The sequence below is a fragment of the Protopterus annectens genome, chromosome 1.part0 (assembly GCF_019279795.1).
Source record: "Protopterus annectens isolate FY-2018-M chromosome 1.part0, PAN1.0, whole genome shotgun sequence".
NCBI classification, from domain to species: Eukaryota; Metazoa; Chordata; order Ceratodontiformes; family Protopteridae; genus Protopterus; species Protopterus annectens.
The window spans coordinates 854,228,152-854,254,036 of NC_056725.1; the positions used below are offsets into that span (position 1 = coordinate 854,228,152).

Here is a 25,885-nt window from a genome sequence, read left to right on the forward strand (position 1 = left end):
CCATTTCAGGATGGGGCAGGTAGCATCTACCTGCCAACCTTGCCCCCTCCACCCTCTCCCTGTCTACCTCTGTCAGTCTGTCTCTCACCTGCCTCCCTGTGTGGATTTGCATCACATCAGACAAATGGGTCCTGTCAATCCTTCAGAATGATTACTACTTGTCCTGGCTCAACCCCCCAAAATGAAAGGGCATCCCACAGCCTCCATCACAACAACTGCACCTCCTGCAACCTGTGTTGCAAGCTCTGCTGGCTCTGGGCACCATTGAATCAGTGCCTACAGTCGGAAAAGGAAGAGGTTTCTACTCCAGGATTTTCCTGGTCCCCAGAAAGGACGGACCTTGGAGGCCTATTCTAGGCCTCTTCCATCTCAATCTATTCCTAAAGGTCCCAACCTTTAATATGTTGACTCTTCCTACCCTCTTCCCCCTCCTCCTTCCCCAAGGGTTCATGGCCACCTTAGATATAAAGGAATGCTTACCTTCACATCCCCATAAAACCCACTTGCAGGAAATACCCGAGGTTCTTGGTGGGTCCTTCTCATTTTCAATTCTCTGCCTTGTCTTTGGGCTTTCCACTGCACCCATGGTTTTCACCAAATGCTTGACTCTAGTGATTGCTTATTGCAGGACAAAGGGAAGACATATATTCCCTTACCTGGACAACCTGCTGATTCAGGCAGGCAACAAGGAGACCCCTGCTACACATTCACCTTGTAGTGTCCCTCCTACAGTCTCTGGGATTCCAGATAAATTTCCCAAAGTCCCACTTGGAGCTTACTCATACATTGTCTTCCTTGGGTGCAGAATTCTCACAGATCTCATGAAAGCACCCCCTCCCAAAAGGTGGAAAACCTGACGGAACATCTGCTTCTGGTCCTCCAAGCCTCAGAATTGACAGCAAGGCAGTACCTTAGGCTCCTGGGCTACATGGCAGTCACTATCCCCAGAAAGCTACAATAGTATCTTGAGTCTGTCTGGACTCAACACTCCCATCCTGTGGAGTACAGGATTCCCCTCCTCCCTTGCCTTAAACAAGAAATCGAGCGGTGGCTGGCACAAGTGACCTGCAATCCAGGTCTTCCCTTCCAACCACCTCTACCCATACAGGTCATGCATACAGATGCCTCAGATTTGGGTTGGGGAGTAACTTTGGCCATCAGAAAGTGCAGGGCCTATGGCCAGAGCCACATAAACTAGAACACCTCAATGTTCGAGAGATGAAGGCAATTCTTCTGGCCCTTTGAGCTTTCCTACCTTATCTCCAACAAGGTCCTTTGAAGATCTTCATGGACAATACCACAGTTCTGTGGTATCTCAACAAACTGGGAGGGACCAAGTCATACCTTCTTTGCAGACTAGCTGTTCTGGTATGGGAACTGGCCACCTCACAGGGAATGAATCTGCAGGCAGTCTACATTCCCGCTCTTCACAACTCCCAGCAGGTTATCTCAGCAGAACCATCGCAAACAACCATGAATGGATGCTTCAGAGGGATGCTTCATGGACCTGGTCCACTGGTGGGGGTATACCTCAAATAGACCTGTTTGCCTCCTCCATCAACAGGCAACTTCCTGGCTTCTGCACCAGTATACCAGACTTGCAGGTACTGGCAACAGATGGCTTCTCAATCTCTTGGAAGGGGAAATTTCTATATGCATTCCCCCCTTCCCACTAAGGTCCTGCTGAAAATTCAGCAGGACAGTCCAAAAATCTTGTTGGTGACTCCTTACTGGCTAAGACAGCACTGGGTCACCCTACTTCAGTAACTAGCCAAGGGCAATCACCACAAGTTACCCCCCAGAGTGGACCTTCTCACACAGCACAAGGGATCCCAGATACACCCACAGTGGCAGTTAATTCATCTCACCCTGTGGTTGATTTTGATCCCCTTCGGTCACCTTTACAACGGGGACATGCTAAATATCCTGCAGGAGGCCAGGAAACCAAATATAAGAAAATACTACTTTTCAAAGTGGAAAAGGTTACTGTATCGTGTCACAATATACAGTTGGACCCTCTTGCAAGCGAGACTCCTTTAGTCCTGTCTTACCTGTGTGAGATACTGCATTCAGGCTTGGCTTATTCTTCCATTTAAAGCTCACTTGTCTGCAATTTCAGCATGCCTTCCTCTGGACCACCGTTTAGCATCCAGACTCCCTACTAAGCTTTTTCTCAGAGGTTCTTCACCTCAGGCCTCCTAGGAAACCATCTCCTCCACCATGGAACCTTAACTATGTTTTGGAAAAGCTTACACTTCCTACATTCAAGTCAGCAGACAAAGCCTGTCTAAAACATTGTACATGGAAAACTATACTACTTGTGGCCTTGACCTCAGCTAGAAGGACATCAGATATACAAGCCCTGATGGCTATCCCACTCTTCCTAGTTTTCTACAATGACAGGGTTACTCTTAGAACTAACCCTTTCTTCGTGCCTAAGGTGGTGAATGACCTGTCCCTGAATCAGGCCATCCACCTACCTTCTTCCCTAACCACAGAGGCACAGTGAGAGTGTACTTCACTCCCTGGATGTACCCAGAGAAGACCGACTTGGTTTTATGCAGATAAAACCTGTGAAGACAGGCAGACCAACTTTTTGTCTCCTTCCACCTCAGAGCCTTGGGAAAGGCAATAACCAAACAGACTATCTCGGTCTGGATTTCCAATTGAATTCTGCTACCAGTACCACCGAAAATCTGTGCAAGGCACTGTCAAAGTATACTCCAGCAGGGCTATGGCCTCTTCAGAAGCCTTCTTCAAAGGCCTGGATACCTCTACCATTCTTGAAGTAGCTACTTGGTCATCAGTACATACCTTTACCAAGCATTACAGACTAGAGTAGACCATATTTCCAGAGCCGGGGTGGGGTTTGCCAAGGCTATCCTTCACAGATTCTTGGAAACCACTTCTAGACCACCTCCCCATTGACAGTGAGCTTTGGCACTCACCCACATGTGGCATACTGCAACACTGGAATAGAAGGATATAGAAAAGTTGTGTAAAATCTTATCATAATCATAGATGTCCTTCTCTTCCATATTGCAGTATTTCTTCCCACCCTCCTTCCCCTCTTATTATGTTGCATTTCCCTTTCTGGATGGCTCAGGACTGGCATTGCCCTTCTAAAACTGGTTCCGACTGGGGCTTTGTTCTGAGGGCTGGTGCATGTGGACGTCACTTTTATGGCCCACGTTCCTTGAGCCACGTCAGACGTCCCACACACCAACCATTTAGGGACTGAAAACTTTTGCATACTGGCCGGACATACGAGAAGCAAGAGGAGTAAACCCACATGTGGAATACTGCAACATGGAAGAGAAGGACAGCTATGGTTATGGTAAGATTTTACACAACTTTTCTGTCATAAGGCTAAAGGAGTAAACCCATCATTTTATTCATTGCTTCAAATTTTGCATAACCCCATCAAATTGTCTTCTAGAATGCTGTCTTAGCCTGTAAATCTGTTAAGATGCATTTTGTCTGCTGTATCTATCTCCATGCCTGCATGTTTACCTGTAGCTTTCCAGGTTGTTCTAAAAGAACTTGAAAAAGGGGTGCCTTCATGCGAGTCCTCAAAGACGTTTTGTAGCCTTGCTTGAGTACTTGAATTCTGACAGAAAAAAGCATAAATACTTTTTCAGTGAGTCTTGTCAGTTCAGTATACCGCAGATGTCTCTCTGTGAGCCTCTGACATTGAGAGGGATTTTCCCAGGGTGGGTGGTTACTAAGGATGGTTTAGTAGACCCAGTGGACAAGGAGAGACCAGGGAGCAGCTGGTGGTAATCTGATGGGGAGCCAAAAAATGCATCTTTCTAAAGTTTGTGCGACTCTGCTATTTGAAGACCCATTGGTGCATTATCTAAAGCTTGCAGTTTGGATGTCCAGGCGATAGAGAGGAATTTGCTTTGACTACCCTGCTGGACATGCTTGGTCTTCTCCAGTTTATATTAGTCCAGTGGCATAACCTGTGCTTTATTATCAGCCCAGGTACTGTAGAAACTACCAAAGTGGGAGGGAGGAGGTAATGACTGCTCACTTTCAGGGGGTGAGTAAAGGTGTACACATTTGGGGGGAGACACTGTTCTGTGTTATACTTCACAGAGGAAACTAGAGAAAACACAGATACGCTTGCTTTAACGGGTGGTGAGGCAGGAGTCTACTTTTATTCATGCAAAATAGGTAATGTGCCCCTCACGAAGACATGTTGCAGACTGAACCCTAGAGAATGACACCAGACATGAATACCTCTGACAAATGGCATCACCATGACAGAAAATTGAAGATTTCCTTGGCAGCTGTGGTGTTTTGTTTTCTTTAAAAAAAAAAAAGCCTCAACATACTTTTTATCCAGGAGCAAGTATTTTGTTTGAAGGGAAAGTAAGCCCTCGCCTCTCCCATGCCAAGGGCAAAGCCCCTAAGTAAATAAACCCCCAACTGTGTAAGCATCTTTTTAAGATCACTGCATCTTGGGTGTAGTGGTAACCCATGACAGCAGTGCTCTCTTTTGCTGATGGACTTTTAACCAGGTCCTATTTGTAGAGCTTTTAGCCTTAGGGTTGTTTCCATTTTTTTCTTTACCATAGGTGTAGATCAGAGTCTCTGCTGTATCTTTAAGAAGCATATCAAGGACTGAACGTGCACATATAAATACTGGGCACATGCTATTCCCAGTGCCATTTTGAGAGTGCAGACAGAGAGTGAGTATGTATGATTCCAGTAGTTAGTTTGCATATAAGTTACTTAAGTTAGTCAGTAAACTTCTATTGTGATGTTTGTATATAATAAAGCTGCTTGAACAGAAGCCATGAAGACTCTTCTATTGTGTCCAAGGTAGGAGCGTGACATGATGTCAGAAGTGGGATTCCAGAGAATGATATTCAGAGCCATGGGGTGCAGAGATGACAGTGAGGGTAAACTAAGAGAAATGAGCCAGAAAAGAATCAAAGATAATGAGAATTTGCACAAACTGCTTATTTTATTAAAAAAGATAAAACAGAGCATTACAAGGGCACAAACCGCATTATTAAACAAACGGGAGGCACAAAAGGTTTATTAACTAAGCAAAATGTTAAAGATTAAGATATTTGTTGAAACTATTATCAGAAAAGCAAAACAAGTGTGTTTAAGGCAGAACGAGTGTTTGAAGCAAAATGAGCATGTTTAGAGTAAAACGAGCACAAGAAAAGTACAGTGGGCATGAAAGGAGATTAAACTAGCAAAACGAATATAATAAGGGCAAAAAGGGCACATTAATAATAGTTCAATAGTTCATAGGTTCATACTAGGCTATCGGCCCTAGGGCCTATACAAGCCTAGCCATAACAATTCCCTGGATATTTCTTTCCACAATATTTACTTCCCTGGACCCATGTCTATCAGGGCGACTAACATGAACCCTGGGGTGAATTTCCGATCTCCCATTCAATCGTCAAGGTTCCTTTTAGAGGGCCAAGGAGGCGCTCTGCTTGACATGTATGTTATGTGTCACAAAGACCCTTTACCATACATGGGGCTCTAATCAGCTAACAGAACGCAACTTCTTTTCTTTAGGGATTCAACAGGGGTCTGTATTTGGCCCAAGTCTCTTCTCGCCTTTCATTAATAACAGCAACACCCTCTTCCAACTTCACCCTGGACGCTGACAATGCTATATTATATAGGGAGGAATCCACAACCAAAACATTATTAAAATGTAATTTCGGCAGATTCTTTAATCTCCACCTCTGACTGTATAACGATCATGTCACACTTAATGTTAACACAGCTATACCTATGACCTTAGAACGTATCTAAAAGCAATCAATTCTCAAACAGTTTCAGTTTACCACTGAGTAACTGTTAATACTGTGTAGAAGGGCTTGTGACTGCAACAGTGACTTTTGGTGTTTAACAGCATGGATTTCTCTCCAGTGCTTAAATAACTGTTCTTCTGTCACACCCTCATTAGATCTCACAGGATCATTAGTGATATTAATAGTGATCTCACAGGATCATTAGTGATATTGTATCAGAAGCCATCTATGGCAGATGTCTGCCTTTATCCTTTCCTGCAGAGATGCACCAAGTATAACCATGCTGTTAAGTATATAAAATACAGTATGCACATCAGAATGTGCTGAAGCATGGTCTCAAAAATTTCAGCTCGTACTCTCACTCTGTAGGACACTTGACAATTACCCATCACCCATTTCAACCTTGTTACATTTACAGATGCAATCCTCAACAAAAATATTATTCATCTTTCCCCTTTAATAGTTACTGCTTCTGTCATTAACCTGCTCTGTGTTTGTATTTAGGTTCCACTTTCCTGTCTGTTTCTAGAAACAGCAATAGTGGGATTTCAGTTTTTCTTTGATCAGGCCATCTGGTAACTGTATTCAAGTGTAAATAACTTTGTTGGATATTTTCTGCAAAACATTCAGCATATGGCTTAAATACAAGACTGCCACCAAAGAGAAAGTTGAGTACGTATGTTTGTGCTTTGGAAGTCAAGTGCTCCACATTCTTTACCCGGTGGATATACAGCGCAACTCTGAGGGGTGGAGAGCATTATTACAGATGCTAAAGAATCTTTCAGTCTTGGAAGAGACCGACTACAAATTCCAGTTCCTGGGAAGACGCAAATAAAGCAAGGCGACTGCATGTATTTTGGCAAAGTGCTGTGTTCTGGCATAACTACGACTTCGTATAGTATCAAGGGCATAACTAGAATTATTCAAAGGATCTCAGTGTGTAAAAGTGCCTAAAGTGTGTGCTTATTACTGTGCATATATTCTGAAGAGTTTATATGTGTGCAAAGTGCACCTATTTCTTGAACAGTCAAATTATAGCCATTTTGAAAAGTTTCTTGTGCTGGGTGTGTCTATTCGCAAAGTACCACCATTACAGAGTGTTTCTTGCACTGTAAAGAATTGCCTAGCAAGGTACCGCCATTTTGGGGAAATTTCAGTGTGCTTTGTACAGTTTATTTGCAAAGTATCATTACTTCGAAATGTTACTACTGACTCTGAGCTTCTCTTGCCCAGTTCATTCGCATTGTGCAGTTCTTTGAAATGTTTCTTACCCTAATAAGAGGCGATTTCTTGCAGTACAGTAATTTAAAGAGTATTACAGTGCCCGAGAGACTTATTTTGCAAAGTTCAGTTATACAGAGGCTTGTGCTATCGGGCAAAGTTGCAAGTACTGGCATAAATATCTGGCATATATGTATGTGCTTGTGTTCGTGCTTATTTGCAAAACCCTTCACTGGTATATGTTAATTTGACAGGTGGATTTTGAAAATTCTCACAATTTGTATTTCATCAGAATAATGCAGAGAATTGGAGAATATTTGATCAAGAGTGCAATATTTTTATACAGGCAGCTTTTTCAGATAAAGATGCACGCACCAGGGCATTCGTTTTGCTAAACCTAGTTGGGTCAGAGGCCATTGAAAGATAGTGTTCATTTGTGTATGCGTCCTCAGTATATGAGGGAGAAGGTGAAAAATTGTCATATTCTTGTACAGGCTCAATCAAGAGAAGACCTCGAGTGTTTGAAGTGCAAATTCAGAGAAATGTGCAACCCCCAGACAAATATTAATTTAGAGAGGCATTTGTTTTACATGAGAGATCAGAAACCATGGGAAACTTTTGCAGCTTTTATAACTGACCTAAGAAACAAAGCCAGAATGTGTCGGTTTGGTGACTTAAAAGGTGAATTAATAAAAGACAGGCTCGTGTGGTATTAATAGTGCTGCTGTGAGAAAGGTTTTGCTTCATGATGGTGATTTAACGTTGAATAAAGCCATAGAGATTTTCCAAATCCATGAAGTTACAGAAGAACACAAGTATGCTTGCAAGTGACAAGAGCATGTTTTCAGTAGGCTCCAGTGCAAATATAAATAGCATGCAACACATGGCAGCCACAACCCCTGCTGGTTCACCAGGAAACCACGTAGTTTTCCATCAAGTTCTAAGACCATTTCAGTTAAAGGAGCATGCTGAGTGCAGTACAAACATGAGTTGGCAAAACCTAAGTCCAGCTTTATTGTTAGCTGTTGCAGTTGTGGTGCCAATCATGAGCCTAAAAGAGGGAAATGCTTAGCATTTGGTCAGCGATGTCACAAGTGTAAAAAATTGAACAATTTTCAAACGTTTTGCAAATCAGACAAACTCCAAACAGTTGTAAAGAAAGGTCACACAAAAAAGCAAATTGATCAAGTAGAGTTGCAGCAGTCTACTTTCTATGTAGATGGTGTATCAGTAACTGGTGAGAGAGTTGATGCAGTAAATGTGTAGGCAAAGAGTGAAGTGTTTTGTACAGTCCAGATCAATGGTAAATTCACAGAGCTTAAAGTAGACACTGGTTCAAGTGTAATGTTATATCAGCAGACACATGCTAAAGTGAGGACTAATAAACAACTCAATGTGGCCAGTAATGGGAAATGTGTTGCTTATGGAGGTGAAGAAATTCACACCGAAGGCGCAGTGATGCTTTCATGATGTTCTTCATCTCACATTGCTGCAGTCCTTACACTTGGGTAGTCCGCTGTCCTCGGTCGGCCCAAATATCAAAGTATTAGGCTGACGTCGGTCAAGGCGCTTAAGACTGACATCAGGACGTCAGGGTACAAATGCGCATGACCGACGTCATATCCTCAGTCTTTTTTGCCGCATGGTCCGATGCAGAAGCAGCGTTGCAAGTGCCGTTCGGCGTTCTGAAATTTTTCGAATTCGGAGTTTCAGACCGAGTCAAAGTTGGCTAAGTACCCGTTGGGAATATTTTAGTTTTTCTTGCCTCAGTGGTTTACCGGATGTCAGAAAAAGTGAATAACTGTATTTCTTGTGGGAAACAGATACCGCATAGAGATTATCATACTTTGTGTATTCCTTGTTTGGGGCCTGAGCACGACGTTGTTGGGTGTCGCTTTTGTGCTAGGTTCAATAAACGCACTATTAAGCAAAGGTTAGATTGTGCCAGGTTGGTCTTCGGGAAGCGGTGCAATTATAATATGCCGTCGGATGCTCCGACGCCTGCTTCTTCGAAGAAGCGCAAAGACAAAGCAGCTAAACCCAGACTAGAAGAGTCGTCAGTACCGGACGCCGGTTCTTTAGAGGCGTCAGTGGAACCGGTGGTTCCGCCGGAGGTTTCTCTGGAATCCCAGGGGGAACCTTTGATATTGCAGGATGTGGCTTCTCAGGAGGCAGGTCAGTCTGAAGGGGCTTCTCAGGTTACTGTTCTCCCCTCCCTTCCTAGGGTGGTTAGGCCCTCTCCTTCTGTTTCCAAGGCTTCTCCCAGAGCCAGGCCAGGTTTAGCTTCGGTTGGGGTCACTCCTAGCTCTTCAGGATCTGTGCCCAAGAAGCACATGCTTAAAATGGCAGAAGATTTAATTACCTTGATTAGAGGTTCTTTGCCCCCTCCTGATAAGAGGCCTAGGGTGGAACCAGAGTTGGGGAGTTTTGAGCAGGCTTCGGATGTGTCAGAGTCCTCGGCTGAAAACTTGCAGGAGTATTCTCTTTATTCTGATTCTGATGTGGATGATTCTACTGCTTCTGCTTCTCCTCCAGAGGATTTTTCTTTTTCAGAGACTCTTCATTCCATGAGGGAGCATTTTAAGTGGGAAGGTCAGGACTTCTCTGATTCCAGGAAAAGGCTTAGGGAATTTTTGCTTTTGCCCCAGCATAAGCCTTTAGCTATACCACCTGTTCTGGATGTAGTGGAAGATGTGTTTGCAGAGGCTTCTCTTAATCCTAATTCTTTGCCTCCTGCTCCTGTTAAACCGGACAGGTATTACAGGGTGCCTGAGGCTCATAAATATCTTTATAAGAGTCCTAGGGCGGACCCAGAAACTGTTAGTCAGGGACCTAAGGGTGTTAAGGCCTCTGTGGTAAAAAGTCCGGTTCCTCCGGATAAAGAGGCCAGAGCTTTGGATAGATGGGGAAAGAAAGTCTATACTTCTTCCACCTTAGCTATGAGGGCGTTGAATTGCCAGTTTCACATGTTGAAATATCAAAATTATCTTATTTCTCAATTGAAGTCTAAGGTAGATGCTCTGGCGGAAGGTATTGAGTGTAAAGAATTACAAGATTTGGTACATGTCTCTGAACAGGTGGGCAAGCATTCGTTACAATGTGGTTTTGATGCTGTACAGGCCTCGTCTAGGGTGGCTGCCACTGGGTCAGTTCTTCGCAGGCACGCCTGGCTGAGGGATCAGAATTTATCTGACCATGTTAAGACAAGGATTTTGGATGCTCCTTTACAGTCTGATGTGTTGTTTGGTGCACCTGTGGAGTCAGTCTTGAAGAAAATGGAAGACAAGGCTAAGTCTATGCAGGATGTTAAAGATTTTTTGCAAGTTCATCCTCCGAAATTTAGTAGGAATTGGCCTGCTAAGGGGTGGACGTACCCTTCTTATGATCAGTCTAGGGGTAGATCTAGACGTGGTAGAGGCAGAGCTCAGAGCTCCTTCAGGCCTAGAACAGGGAGTTCACCTGCACAATCTTCGGGTGAGGGCAGGGGCCAGTCCTTTCGTAAACAGGCCCAATGACCTACCTTTTCAGCTGCCAGATCCTTCTTGCCTGGCAGCACCTTTGGGAGGAAGGTTGGCACTCTTCAAGGAAAATTGGAGTCTGGTTACCCAAGACAGATGGGTATTGGATATCATACACCAAGGTTACAGGTTTTATTTCCATACCTTGCCTCCTTTCAAAGGCATGCCGGACGTTCCTCCTCAGCAAAGACTAGAAGCTCACAAACAAATTTCTCTGTTGCTTCAAATAGGAGCCATACAACCGGTCCCTCTGCCAGAAGTGGGCCTAGGATTTTATTCTCGCCTGTTCCTAGTACCAAAGAAGGGGAACACGTGGAGACCAATTTTAGATTTATCTATCCTCAACACTTATTTGGACATTCCCAAGTTCAAAATGTTGACATTACAACAGCTTTTACCTCTGCTGGGCAAAGACCACTGGATGGTGACTCTGGATCTCAAGGAAGCTTACCTTCATGTTCCTATCAGGCTAAGTTGCAGGAAGTATCTGCGTTTTGGCTGGGACTTCTCATTATCAGTTCTCTGCATTGCCCTTTGGCTTATCTACTGCGCCCAGAGTGTTCACGAAAGTTCTGGCTCCAGTGATAGCTTTCTTCAGGCTAAGAGGAATACAGCTCTATCCTTATTTGGACGATTGCCTGATTCTGGCCCAAGGAACGGACGAACTTCTTCATCATTTACAGTATGTGATAGCAGTGCTAAGATGCCTGGGGTATTCTGTGAATGAAATAAAGTCCAGTCTAGTACCCTCTCAGGACATGTGCTTTCTGGGTGTGAGACTGAATACAGCATCCCAGATGGCCTTTTTGACCCCGGACAAACAAAAGAATCTTTCTCTGTACTTCCTTCAATTGTCTCATCAGTCCAGGCTGACTGCAAGGACAGTCCTTCAAGCCTTGGGGTTCATGGCATCTTGTATTCTGGTGCTTCCCAATGCCAAACTGCATATGAGGAAGCTACAATGGTATCTCAAAAATGTATGGACACAGCACTGCCTAGATATGGACACTGTCATTCAGATAATACCTTGCATTCAAAAGGAATTTTTGTGGTGGGCTCAGGAATGTCACCTAAACAAGGGACTCTTTGTGACCCGGCCAGAGGCGAGTCAGATTCTTACAACAGATGCCCCAGACAAAGCTTGGGGAGCTCATCTAAATGGAAAATGGGTACAAGACACATGGCCTGCCAGACTTCAACATCTACATATCAACTTGAAGGAGATGTTAGCAGTCCAATTTGCATTAATAGCTTTCAAAGATTTACTCCTTCCAGGGCAGGTGTTGGTTCTAACAGACAACACAACTGTCATGTGGTACATCAACAAGCAAGGGGGAACACATTCTTATCCTCTATGCAGACAAGCAATGATTTTGTGGGAGACTGCTCTCAGTTTACAGCTGAATCTTCAAGCAAGGTTTCTGCCGGGAGCACAGAACTCCTTAGCAGATGTGTTAAGCAGACGAATTATGGATCCCCACGAGTGGAAATTGGATCCTCATGTATTTCAGAAATTGACAGTGTTATGGGGAACTCCAGACATAGATCTGTTCGCTTCTCCACTGAACCACCAGCTGCCAAAGTTTTGCACAAAAAGGTTTCATCCCACAGCTTGGAAAGTGGATGCTCTTTCATTCAATTGGAGCAAGCTTCATGTGTATGCCTTTCCACCTCTGCCTCTCCTCCCAAAGGTACTCCTAAGGGTGAGACAGGACAAGCCAAAGATGATTCTAATAGCTCCGGATTGGCCTCGACAGCACTGGTACCCATTACTGAGAAGTCTGGTACGGGAACCTCCATGGCCTTTGCCTTCGATTCCACACCTACTGTCTCAGGAGGACAGTCATTTACTCAATGTCAAACTCCACTCTCTTCACCTAACAGCCTGGCATAATCTGTTTTGAACCCTGGAGGGTGTCCACTTCCACAGCAAGTTTTGAATGTTATTTTGGAGGCCAGAAGGCCTAGTACAAGGAAAGTGTACGCAGATAAATGGAAGAGATTTTTATTTTGGAGTACAGCAAAGGAATTTGATGTTTCTAAACCTAATTTAAGTGTGGCCCTTCAATATCTTGCTGAGTTACTGGACAAAGGTTTGTCCTTCTCTTCTATTAAGGCTCATGCTGCAGCAATTTCTGCACATTATGACTGTGACCCACCTTTGTTTTCTCATCCTTTGTTTAAGCAATTCCTTAGAGGGGCAAAGAATTTAAGACCCCCACGTAGAGCTCCTACTCCTGCTTGGGATCTCAATTTTGTGTTGGAGAAACTTACTCTACAACCTTTTGAGCCTGCAGCTACTGCCGAGTTGAAATATTTATCCTGGAAGACTGCTTTTTTGTTGGCCATTACCTCTGCGAGAAGGGTTTCTGAATTACAGGCCCTTATGGCGGTTGAGCCTTTCTTAATTTTCCATAAGGATAGGGTATCTTTACATACTAATCCTTCCTTTATGCCTAAAGTGGTTTCTAGTGTGGCTTTAAACCAAACTATTCATTTACCTACTTTTTATGCAAACCCCCAAAACAAAGGGGAAAAGATTTTGCACACTTTGGATATACACAGGCAGTTGCGATATTATTTGAGCAGAACTAAAGGGTTCAGGCAGTCTCAGCAGTTATTTGTTTCTTTTGCTTTGGGTTCTCAGGGCAAACCTGTGTCAAAACAAACTATTTCTAAGTGGATTGGGTTTTGTATTGCTTTCTGTTATTCCCATCATGGTAAGGAGATTCCAGCTGAGATTAGGCCTCATTCCACTAGGGCTACTGCCACTTCTACAGCTTTTTTAAGGGGGGTGGCAACTAAAGATATTTTGGAGGCAGCTACTTGGAGTTCAGTGCATACTTTCTCTAAGCATTACCACCTTCCACTTTACTCTAAATCTAGGGCTGGTTTTGCCACTGCAATTTTACAGGGCATTTTGGCTGCTCCTCCTGTTTTATAGCTTTGCCATCCTCCCTTACCTCTGCTTTGGAATTCTACCCAAGTGTAAGAACTGCAGCAATGTGAGATGAAGAACATAGTACAGTTTTGTACCTACCATAAATGTAGATGTTCGAAGATCTACATTGCTGCAGTCCAATTTACCCTCCCTCCTTCCCCTCTATAGTTAGAGGCAGTTGTGTGGTTTTGGGTTATGAATACTGTGGATTTTGTATATATTGTACATATGTTTAGTGCAAGGGTGGTTGGTTGTTTTTTTGCTGTCTTTTGGTTTTGACCTTTCTTTTAGGGCCTTCTGACATCTGGGGCAAGAAAAGACTGAGGATATGACGTCGGTCATGCGCATTTGTACCCTGACGTCCTGATGTCAGTCTTAAGCGCCTTGACCGACGTCAGCCTAATACTTTGATATTCGGGCCGACCGAGGACAGCGGACTACCCAAGTGTAAGGACTGCAGCAATGTAGATCTTCGAACATCTACATTTATGGTAGGTACAAAACTGTACTTTATTTGGCTAAGAACTGTTGCAGCTTGTTATTCTGTGTTGTCCGAAGATCAGTATAGTCAGAGTTGGGTCTCAAAGACAGAATGAATCTTTCTTTTACCAAAGAAGTTCATCACATAAGTGCATATCTTAATTCCAGTTTTTCTGAAGCCATTTTCTCAGAGTATGCTGATGTTTTTGATGACAAGTTGGGCAAAATTGCAGTTGTGTATTCCATGAAGTTAGACCCAGAGGTCACTCCAAGTGACCAGCAAGAAGAGTTCAGATAGCAATACAGGATAAAGCCAAAGCTCAGTTGGATAAAATGTTACAGCAAGGTGTAATTTGTCCAATTACAGAACCAACTGAATGGGTGTCATCTATGGTTGCAGCTCACAAAAAAGGCTCAGACGAAATCAGAATATGTATTGACCCAAGAGATTTGAACAAAGCATTAGAGACCGGATCATCCAATGGGTACATTCAAAGAGATCTCGGCTCTAATACTGAATGCAACTGTTTTTTCTGTCTTGGATGCAAAAAGTTCATTTTGGCAAGTGATGCTTGATCGCAAATCCTCATTACTAACCACTTTTGGTACCCCGTTTAGCAAATACAGATTCCTAAGGATGCCATTTGGAATAAATTCTGCAAGTGAAGTCTTCCAGCGTGCAGTGGAGCAAATTGTTTCAGGTTACCCTTGTGCCATAATAGTAGATAATGTATTGGTTGGAGGCAGTGGTGAAGCAGAGCATGACAGAAACCTAAAAAGAGTTCTAGACAGAGGACGTGAAGTAAACTTTTTAAGCTCAATCCTCTGAAGTGCAAATTCAGACTACCAGTAGTTACATATGTAGGTCATTTATTTGCCAGTACTGGCTTGAGACCAGACCTGACCAAGCAAGCAGCTATTCTTGAGATGTCAGCACCAGATAATGTTCAAGCTCTACAGCGTTTCCTAGGCATAGTCAACTATTTAGGCAAGTTTATACCAGACTTCAGTGAGTTGAGAGCACCTTTAGTTCATTCCTTCCAGTGCAGCTCTTTTGAGTGTGTACCTTTAACTCCTAGTGGGTGTGGCTTGGGCCTGTAAAAAAAAAAATGAAGTTATCGCCTACAGTTCTAACAAATACTCCTTGACGGAGGTCAAATATCAATACAAGTGTGTTGGCTGTCATGTATGCATCAGGCTAAAATATTCTTGTATGTAGCATGATTTTTGAATTATTAATGCAAACATGAACAAGCAATGTTTAATACCTATGGGAGCAGTAGGAGATAATTGCAGAAACGCCTGGAGTCGCACTTGGTTGTAATGAGTTAGTGCTGACATGCAAAAATGTTACATATAGTCATGGTTAAAACAGCACCAGAAGATATTTGATGACCTTAAGCAGAAAATTGCCACCTCACTTGCATTAAGATACAGTGATGTAAGTAAACCAGTCACTCTTTCCTGTGATGCTTCAAAATTTGGTCTTGGTGCAGTTATTCTTAAGAGGGCAGACCCATAGCCTACGCATCCAGAACACTTACCCAAACTGAAATGCAGTATGCTCAAATTGAGAAAGATCTTTTGGCAATAGTATTTGCATGTTCGAAGTTTCAGAATTTTATCTGTGGTCGAGCTATTCAGATTGAAACTGACCACCAATCTCTAGTCACCATTCTAAAGAAGCCTATGCATTCAGCTCCAGCGAGATTACAAAGAATGATGCTAAAATTGCAAAAATACAACTTAAAAATGGTCTATTGAAAAGGCAAACTACTTTATCTGACTGATATCTTATCCAGGTTGCCAAGAAATATGACGGAACAGCTTGACACACAGAATTTTGACTTTGAACATGATGGCAGTGAGTAATTTCTCTGCCGCTAGACTTGATGAGCTGAGAGATCATACAAAGACTGATCCAGTTTTGCAAAAGCTCAATCGCTACATAATGTTGGATGGCTGTCTAATCTAGTGTACCACCTGAAGTGCAAAGCTATTTTCCTTACAGAGATAAAATGTTGTTGGAAGATGGCATTATTTTCAAAGGTCCTAAAATCTGTTTCCTTACAGCAAGAATATATCCAGATTTTGTACCGTGGTCACTCAGGTTCTGCAGTCACTAAGAGAAGAGCAAGAGAACTAGTATTTTGGCCTTCATTACTGAAAGACATTGATAAATTACTTTTTTCTTGTTCAGTATGCAATGCTACTTGATCGCATTTACAGAGAGAACCACTTCAGCTAAGTCAAGTTCCTGAACCTACCTTGGTCAACAGTAGCCACTGATATCTTCGAGTGGGACAATCAATCGACACTACTTAGTATTGGTAGACTCTTATTCGAATTGGTTTGAGATTGACTTACTACCTAATCTAACATCCACTACTGTTATTACTAAGTTGAAACGTCATTTCTCAGTCCATGGTAATCCACACAAAGTTACTTTATTTACTAGTCAGTTATTTCAGAAATTTGCAAGAGAATGGGACTCTGTACATGTTACTAGGAGTGCTGAATATTCAGAGTCAAACGGGCTAGCTGAACGTGCAGTGCTGATTGCAAAGCAATTACTTGAAAGGTCAAAGTGCGACAATACCAATGTCCTTTTTGAATTTACTTAATCTCAGAAACATACCCTGTGACTATATACATGGCTCACCTGCTCAAAGATGGGTCTATATTAGCAAAGCGAAAAACCCTATGCGCAAATACCAAAACATTGATTCCCTATACCACGAACCGCGAAAATCCCGAACGCATTAAACCACGAAAAAAAAAATCGAACTGTCATAGTCGTCCATCCCCACCACCTGCTACACACTACCTACCCAAACAAAATAAATAAACCACATACATACACTAACCAAACCCTATTTCTAACGTAAACTAAAGCACCAAAACCCTACCTCCAACTCTACACTAAACCCCACAAACACAACTACCTATGCACTCTCCTTAACCCTTCCCTAACCCTAAGGTCCATAACTACCGCACACATCCCCTACAGACATACACCTAAACAAAATAAGTAATACACATACATACACTTAAAAAAACCCCTACACCTAACACTGCACCTAACACTGCACCTAACACTGCACCTAACACTGCACCTAACACTGCACCTAACACTGCACCTAACACTGCACCTAACACTACACCAACTCTTACATACAGTACCCATCTATGCACTTACCTTAACCCAAATCCTAACACTAAAGTTCTATCTATCGCACACTTACCTTACAGAGCTGTACTGCAGATGGGCCAAGCAAAACAAATCGACATTTAGAAATTCGAAGTTTTGACCGTTCGGGGTTTACGTACTTCACAATACGGTTCGACGTCTTCATATTCACCTAAAGGGATTTTCGATCGCGTAATAAGAACCCCTCAAAGACGTCTGTCCAGGCAAACCAGAATGATGCTACCTATTGGTTCCAGTTTATTGAGGTCTAAAGCTAAGAACAACAGAAGTGTCAAGGCTCAGTTATTCAAGAAGTGTTCTATCCACAAGTCCGGTTATGATAAATAGAGCAGATTTCTTTGTCCTTTGAGGGAAGGAGAGACTGTGAGGATACAAACTATGAAAGGTTTCAACTGGATTGGTCAAGTTACAGGTATATGTACTGCGCAGAGTTCCTACAATGTAGAATTTAAGTGGGGAGTACAGGAGAAATCACAGACATCTTCCTGTACCATAAGCATCATCGCATCATTGTTACTGTGATGCAGACTCTAGATATCAGAGCAAACCAAATGTTCCCATCCCAGAGTGTTTCAACCTCTACTTCCAATCCTGAGGATGTTCCAGATAATTCCAACGTTGAACATTCTGTAGAGACAGCTCCAGTTGCTAAACCTAATTCCCAGTTTTATGTCACACGATATGGTCGAATTTCCAGGCCCAGTGTGAGATGCACAGCAACATGGAGATAACTGTATATGTTAAGTTGTCAATCTCGCCTTCATTCTTGCTTGATGGGTTCGGAGCCGATCCTCGGCTCCGACTCGGCACTTGCTAAGCTCGAGAGTCACTTTTACCAGCTCGAGGCAGCCCCATATCCCATGATGCAAGGCGGTAAGTACCCAGATCTCGTTTGCCGCTTCGCTGATGAGGTCCTCCTTTTACCAGCTCCTGGTAAGTGATTTGCTTCTTTACTATTTTAGCCCCTTTTGTCAAAAAAACCCTTAATTGTTAGTTTTATCTTAGTTTTAAACCCTTTCTGACAGAAATTTCTCTGTCTCCTCTTATATTTTTAGTCAGACTTTCACCCATCCCATCCCCCCCCCTGTTAGGGTGTGTGTGTGTGTTTGTTAGTTATACCTTTTGGTATATTTAAATTAATTTCTTTGACTGGTGTGTGTGTCTGTGTGTTTTACACCATGTCTAAAGAAAGGGTCTCAGGCTTTAAGAAGTGTGACTCGTGCTGTCAGAAAATGTCTCTGACAGACGGTCACACTTCTTGCCTGTACTGTCTGGGGCCTCTCCACCTGCAGGACTCCTGTGCTATATGTCATTCTTTCAGCCAGAGAGTCCTGCAGGAAAGAAGGAATAAGCTGATATTGAGGGGCCTTCTTAAGCCGGAGGGCTCTCCGGCTAAGTCGGCTCCATCCAAGACTTCTAAGTCTTCCAAGGCCCAGGCTTCTGTGTCCAAGCCTGCGGCCTCGGCTCCGACTCATTCAGAGTCTAGATCGGCTCCGGCTGGAGCCGATTCTGGGTTAACTAAACCTTCGGCACCGATGGCTATCGGTGCCGATTCTGGTTCGACCACTTCGGTGTCGGCTCCGATCGGTTCCGTCCACCATGTGGCTCAGGCATCGGTGTCGGCTCCGATCGGCTCCGACACCGTTACTTTTGTGGCTGTATCGGCTCCGGCTGGAGCCGATGCATCGAAGCTACCTGTCGGCTCCCATAAGTTATCGGCTCCGACGGGTTCAGTAGTTTCATCGGTTCCGATGGCTCCTTCGAGGAAGAGGTCTAGGTCTCCTTCCTTGGAGCCGATACTTTCGGCTCCGGCTTCGCCTCTCCTCTCGGAACGGAGCCATCGGAGCCGATCTTCAAGGTCATCCAGGCTTTCTGACCATGATTTAGAGAGAGTGGTCAGTAGATTACTTAAGTCACAGGCACTGGCCCAAATGTTACATAGTCCGTCTCAACAGACGACTATTGGTCCACACCCCATTACAGTTCCTCCTTCAACTCTACCCCAGAGATTGGAGTTGGAGTCTTCGGGAATGGTTACTGCTACGGCTGAGGGACAGATACCCCCTTCTGTTCCTTCAGCCTCTACTCTTATCTCCTCTTCGAGACCTTCCTTAGAGGGATTCGGTGGCCGGGCTTCCCTGGTCTCCTCTGAGGGGGTGAGTGGCATCGGACCCTTGTCCGAGCCCGCTCTTCCCCTTGGAGCCTCGGCCTTGGTGAGCTCTGCTCCGACATCTGCCTCGGAGACTTCCCTTTCGGTGGGCCCTGGAGTTCCTAGCTCTTCGGAACGGGTTCTCTCGGACCTTCCTGGGAGGGGAGCATTCGAGGTGATGAAGAGTGTGCTGGCCACGGGTATCAGCCAGCAGTCTGTTCCCTTAGCTCCTCCCTCTATAGTGCCTGTTGACATCTCTGCCACTTCTCTTGCTACAGGACCCAGTGATCCTCCGCCTCAGGTTTCCCCATTGGGAATATCCCCCTCTTCCGAGGATTCTCCTGATGTGTCGGGAGATCCTCCTAGGAAGAGGACCTGTAAGAGGAAACATGTAGACTCCCCCGAGTCTATCACTTCAGATACTGACTTAGATGAGTCAGAGGGATCCCCAAGATCCCCTCTGAGGATGTCTCCTTCTCAGACATCCTAGAACTCCTTAGACAGAGGGGAAACTGGCCCACCAATAATCCCTCTGAGGATGAGTCAGTATACCTAGAGGCGTTTGGATCTCGGCCCTCCACCTCCTGGGTGTCTCCGCCTTCGACCCCTTATGCAGGTTATTGCCCGAAAGGCATGGGCTGCTCCTGACTCTGTAGAGCCAGTCCCTAGGAGGCCTTCAAAATTTATTACTGCCCCGTGTGATAAGCAATTCCTCACTAAGGGTGTCCCTGCTGATGCCATGGTGGTGGCTGCTGCCACCAAGAAGGAACTTGCAGATCCTTCCGTACCCGTCCATCCTCCTAATAAGGACTCTCGGACCATGGATAGGTACGGTAAGCGGATGTTTTCCTCAGCGACCTTTGCTATGCGTTCGCTGAATTACCTATGTCACTTCACCAGACTCCAAAGGGATATCCTTAAGGAGCTAGGTGATGTTGTACAGGATCCTACAGCTGCAGGGGCTCAGGAAAAAATTGCTTCGCAGCTAGGAACCCTTAATTCCATTGCCATCTCCTCCATGCGGCTAATATCATATGCTGCTGATGGAGCGAGTAGGGCCACAGGTACAGGTGTGGCTCTTAGACGCCAAGCCTGGATGCGGCTATGTGACTTTGCAGATCCCTTTAAGGCGTCCTTCACAGACTCTCCCTTTGATGGGTCAGCTTTGTTTGGCCCTCAAGTGAAGGAAACTTTGACCAGGTGTGAGCAGGACGGCAAGACTCTTTCTGCCGTAGGAGTCCGTTTTTCCACCCCTTCTAGACCTTACCCCAAAGGACAGAAGGGTGGCAAAATGTGGTTCCGCAAATCCCAAGGAGTCACGCCGGATTCACGTGGTCAGTTTACCCCTAGAGGCAGAGGGGGTAACAACAACAGATGCCGCTCTAGAGGCAGAGGGGGTCCAAAAAACCAGGGTAACAGAGAGTCTCTCTCTGACAAGCCCTTTCAGCATCCCTGAGATGTTGCCCGGCTGTCCCTCCTTGGAGGCAGTCGGGGGAAGATTATCACTGTACCCAGAAGCCTGGCACTCCCTCACTCAAGACAGATGGGTACAGTCGATCATATCCAAGGGTTACATAATTCCTTTCGAGGAAAGTCCTTTCTACCCCTCAAATTCCCTTCCAGATGTACCACCCGGTCTAAGGGAAATTGCAGAGTTAGAAGTCTCAAAACTACTGCAAAAGAGCCATTCAGTCAGTTACAACAGACCATTCAGAGCCCGGAATCTACTCAAGGTTCTTTTTGGTCCCCAAAAGACGGGAGACTGGAGACCAATATTGGATCTCAGCAGACTCAACAAGTCTGTGAGGAAGACAAGATTCGAATGGTCACTCTTCAGTCAATTCTGCCCTTCTTACAGAAGGACAACTGGATGTGCTCAATAGATCTTCAGGATGCGTACTATCACATCAAAATTCACAGACGCTCCAGGAGATTTCTCCGCTTTCGGCTGGGGTCCAGTCATTTCCAGTTCAGAGCTCTGCCCTTTGGTCTCACTACAGCCCCCAGAGTGTTCACCAAATGCATGGCAGTGGTCACGGCTCACCTGAGACGTCAAGGATTCCAGGTGTTTCCGTATCTCGACGACTGGCTCCTTTCAGCCACCACCAGGCATCAGCTTGTTCAAGCCAGGGATTACACAATAAAGCTTTGTATTCTTTTGGGCATCTCGATCAACTTCGAAAAGTCATCCTTATCGCCCTGCCAGTCTATTACTTTCATAGGCGCAAACTTAAACACTGTTAGGATGTCAGCTACCCTTACAGATCAAAGAGTTTCAGACATTCAAAGTCATGTCAGGATCATTCTAGCCAACAAGAAAGTACAGGCCAGAATGGTTCTAAAGGTATTAGGCCTCATGGCTGCGGCCATTACTCTTCTTCCCCTGGCTCGCTTCTACATGCGCCTTCTTCAGTGGATGTTGTTCACTCAGTGGTCGTACCAACAACTTCCAATGCGTCACCAGATTCTGGTGACACAGACTTGCAAAGATCATCTTGCTTGGTGGATCACATCTCCCCAGGTTCACCAAGGCAGACACTTTGTACCCCCATCCCTGGTAGCCACTGTCACCACGGATGCCTCCCTGATCGGGTGGGGGGGTCATTATCAGGGCAGGATGGTTCATGGGACGTGGCAACCGTTCGAGTACCACCTGCACATAAATGTCCTGGAGATGAGAGCAGTGCTTTTAACGTTGCAAGCCCTCAACGACTTTCTTCCCGTAGGGACAATTGCAGTCCACACAGACAACATGTCTGTAGTTTGGTATATCAACAAACAGGGCGGAACCAAGTCCTACCCCTTGTGTCGAGAAGCACTCAGACTATGGCAATGGGCAATCTCCTCTCATCGGTTTCTGGTAGCAACGCATATCCCTGGGAAAACCAACATTGTAGCGGACAGATTGAGCAGAGCTATTCTCATGCCTCACGAGTGATCTCTCAAGCAATCTATAGTGGAAGAGATTTTTCTGGAATGGGGTCGCCCATGTTGCGATCTTTTTGCTACTCCCCAAAACAGCAAATGCCCAGACGACTTCTCTCTCTTCCCTCTACCAGGCCATCCCCCCAGAGACGCTCTGACCCAGGATTGGCCCCAGGGACTTCTTTATGCCTTTCCTCCATTTCCTCTGATTCCTCAAGTTATCCAGAAAGCAACCGTTTTGAGAGCCAAAATGATTCTCATTGCTCCTTACTGGCCTCGACAAGTTTGGTTCCCGTTCCTCCATCGTCACCTTTTGGTGCAGCCGTGGCATCTGGACCCAGTGCCAGATCTTCTGATTCACCAATCCGGTCAGCTGCACCGGTCTATCCCTTCTCTCAACCTCACAGCATGGTTGCTCCACTTCCTTCCTTAGCCAGGCTTCCCTTGATCTCTAACCCTGTTAGAGACATCATAGTAGCTTCTTTAAAATCCTCTACCAGGAGGATTTATGCAAGCAAATGGAAACGTTTCTCTTATTGGGCTAAAGCCAAGAATATTGATCCTTTCACTGCCCTTGTTCAGGCAGTTCTGGACTTCTTAGCAGAGATTTTTCATGCAGGCTCCTCTTCTTCCACAGTCAAAGTTCAATTGGCTGCTATCTCAAACTTTCATGTCGGGATTGCAGATCACAATATTATGTCCCATAGGCTTTGTAGAGCCTTCTTGAAAGGAATTTTCCTGCTAAAGCCTCCAATCAGGAATCCTCCTCCTCAATGGGATCTAAATTTAGTGCTGACATCCTTGATTCTTCCCCCCTTCGAGCCAGCTGTTTCTTGCTCCCTAAAATTTCTTTCTTGGAAAACTTTATTCCTAGTAGCTATTACATCGGCCAGGAGGGTGTCTGAACTTCATGCTCTATCGGTTCGACCCCCCTATTTGGTCTTTCACAAAGACAGAGTATCATTGAGAACTAATCCGACCTTTTTGCCTAAGGTCGCCTCAAAGACCAATTTGAATCAATCCATTGATCTCCCTGTATTTTTCCCAAACTATTCAGACAGAGCCGAACAAAAACTACATTATCTTGATGTCCACCGCCAACTCAGATATTATTTGGACAGAACTAAAAAATTTAGGAAATCTGATCAACTTTTTGTTTCTTATGCGGATAACAAGAAAGGCCTTCCTGTCTCTAAAGTGACCTTGTCTAGATGGCTTTCTTCAGTCATCTCTGAAATTTATCTGCTCAGGGGTAAACAGCTGTGCTCAAAACCTAAAGCACATTCAACTAGGAGCTTAGCTACTTCTACAGCCTTTCAAGCTAGACTTCCTTTGGACACTATTTGTGCAGCGGCCACTTGGGCCACTCCTCATACTTTTGTTTCCCATTACAAATTGGACTTGGCCTCCAGGGATAGAGCCAGTTTTGGCTCTACAGTCCTCAAGAGTCTGTTCCATTGAGCCACCCAGGATAGAGGTGCTAGGGACGCGGTCCCATCAAGCAAGAATGAAGGCGAGATTGACAACTTACAATTAAGAAGTTATGTACCTACCATAACGTTCCATGTTAGTTGTCTTCTCTCGCCTTCTTTCTTGCGACCCTCCCTCCTTCCCCCAGGCCTGGACAGACCTTGTTTCTCTAAGGAGTTATTATGCTGAAGACCATTCAGTCCTGGTCTTTCTTACATCCTGTAGGCTTTCTTTCTTTCTTCCTTTGGGAAGTGTTTTATGCTTGGTGCTACTGCCCTTTGTCATCAAACGAGATCTGGGTACTTACCGCCTTGCATCATGGGATATGGGGCTGCCTCGAGCTGGTAAAAGTGACTCTCGAGCTTAGCAAGTGCCGAGTCGGAGCCGAGGATCGGCTCCGAACCCATCAAGCAAGAAAGAAGGCGAGAGAAGACAACTGACATGGAACGTTATGGTAGGTACATAACTTCTTAATATGTTCCTAGTGTATAATTGCATCCACAGTGGTGGTGCTGTGGTAACGTTGTCGCCTCACAGTAAGCCGCTGACCGGTTCGACTCTCAGCTAGAGGATCTTCTGCATGGAGACATGCATGAATGGGCGTACCCTCGTTGAAGGTTGTGCGTTAGGGCTGGCAACTCAGCATGTAAAAATCAACTGCCAATCATTAGCGGACCAGAGTTCCGCTGTGGCGACCCCTAACCGGGAAAAGCCGAAAGACACAACAAGTGTTGTAAAATTGCATGACAAAGACATACTGTATTATCTGCATGCCAAATAAATTCATAACATTACATGATCGGTTTCTCAAAGAGGGAGGATGTATATCAGAGTGTATGTGCCTTATCTTTAAGAAGCATATCAAGCACTGAACGTGCACATATAAATACTGGGCACATGCTATTCCTAGTGCCATTTTGAGAGTGCAGCCAGAGTGAGCATGTATGATTGCAGTAGTTAGTTTGTATATAAATTACTTAAGTTAAAGTCAGTAAACTTATATCGTGATGTGTTTGTATGTAATAAAGCTGCTTGAACAGACCCCACAAAGGCTCTTCTGTTGTGTCCAAAGTAGGAGAGCGACAATAGGCATTTGCCCAGTAAAGTCCACCATACTGTAATTTGCTTGATTTAAGCCTAATGGCTGTGTTGTGTGTGCTTTATCTGTTTTTCTGAATGCATTGCAATAAACTCTGACTCCTCCCTGCTTGCCTGATTGTACTGCATGTGCAGTATCCTTAGTACTGTAAACAAGAGTAGTTGTGATCAAAATTTTCTGTAAACAGGGAAAAAAGTTATTTGCGTAACAAAAATTTGCAACTAAACTTTCAGACAGATCTAACAAAGGAGCTAATTAGCAGATAACCGGTGTTATTTTTGCCATGTAACAGTGATTTACAGAAAATTCATGTAGGCCTAAGGTATTTGGGACTTTGCCTACTGCTTCTGTCACAGAGAAGTATATTGTTTTTAGTTTTGAAATGTAACCAGGAAAATGTGATAACACAAAACTTCTTTTTGTTTGTTTCAGACACCACAAAACCTTTGAATTGGCAAAAAAATGTTTATGAACTTGACACTGACCCAGATAACAATGGTTTCATCAATGAAGACTTCATTGTATGGATGCGTACTGCAGCTCTGCCTACATTTCGAAAGCTGTATGGCATTATAGAGAGAAAAAACAGCATGTCTCCTACTCTCCAACGTGGAAATTACAGCTTAGAAGTAATGTATCGTATCCTTTTCTGAAGAACAACGTGCATCTCAAGCAAGCAGTGGTTTAAGTATTTTTGAGAACAAAATGGACACATTATGGGGTTGACTATTTTGGTATAGTAGCTAGCTAGAAGGTCATTATTGAGCATGCATGAAATATTTGTATGTTTAAATGCGTTTCACACTATATCACTGGGGTTAGGCTGGCACTGTCCCATATGCCATTCTTCTGTATCACTGTTGCAGAATCCTAAAAAGAAGGGATCTCCCGCCCAGGGCAGCCTGACACTCAGCCAGTGTTCAAAAGGCTAATGATCTTGCATGCGCCATATGTCACATTTATACTCCCAGTACAGAATGGGACATGCAGACACAACTACCCAGAACTTCTTTGCCGTCCGTTTGAACGCTATTATTTCTAGTTAGTCTGAATACCTTGTTTGCTGTTCTGTGCTTCTA

General features: G+C 44.4%; 1 protein-coding gene across 1 annotated transcript in view; it reads left to right on the forward strand.

Moving 5' to 3' along the window:
• Positions 1-25,885, forward strand: part of TMEM30A (transmembrane protein 30A) — a 477,361-nt gene that overhangs the window by 274,976 nt on the left and 176,500 nt on the right. The window contains exon 8 of the mRNA XM_044064035.1: positions 25,199-25,445. Coding sequence (XP_043919970.1) covers positions 25,199-25,445 — 247 coding nt within the window. The remainder of the gene's footprint in view (positions 1-25,198; positions 25,446-25,885) is intronic.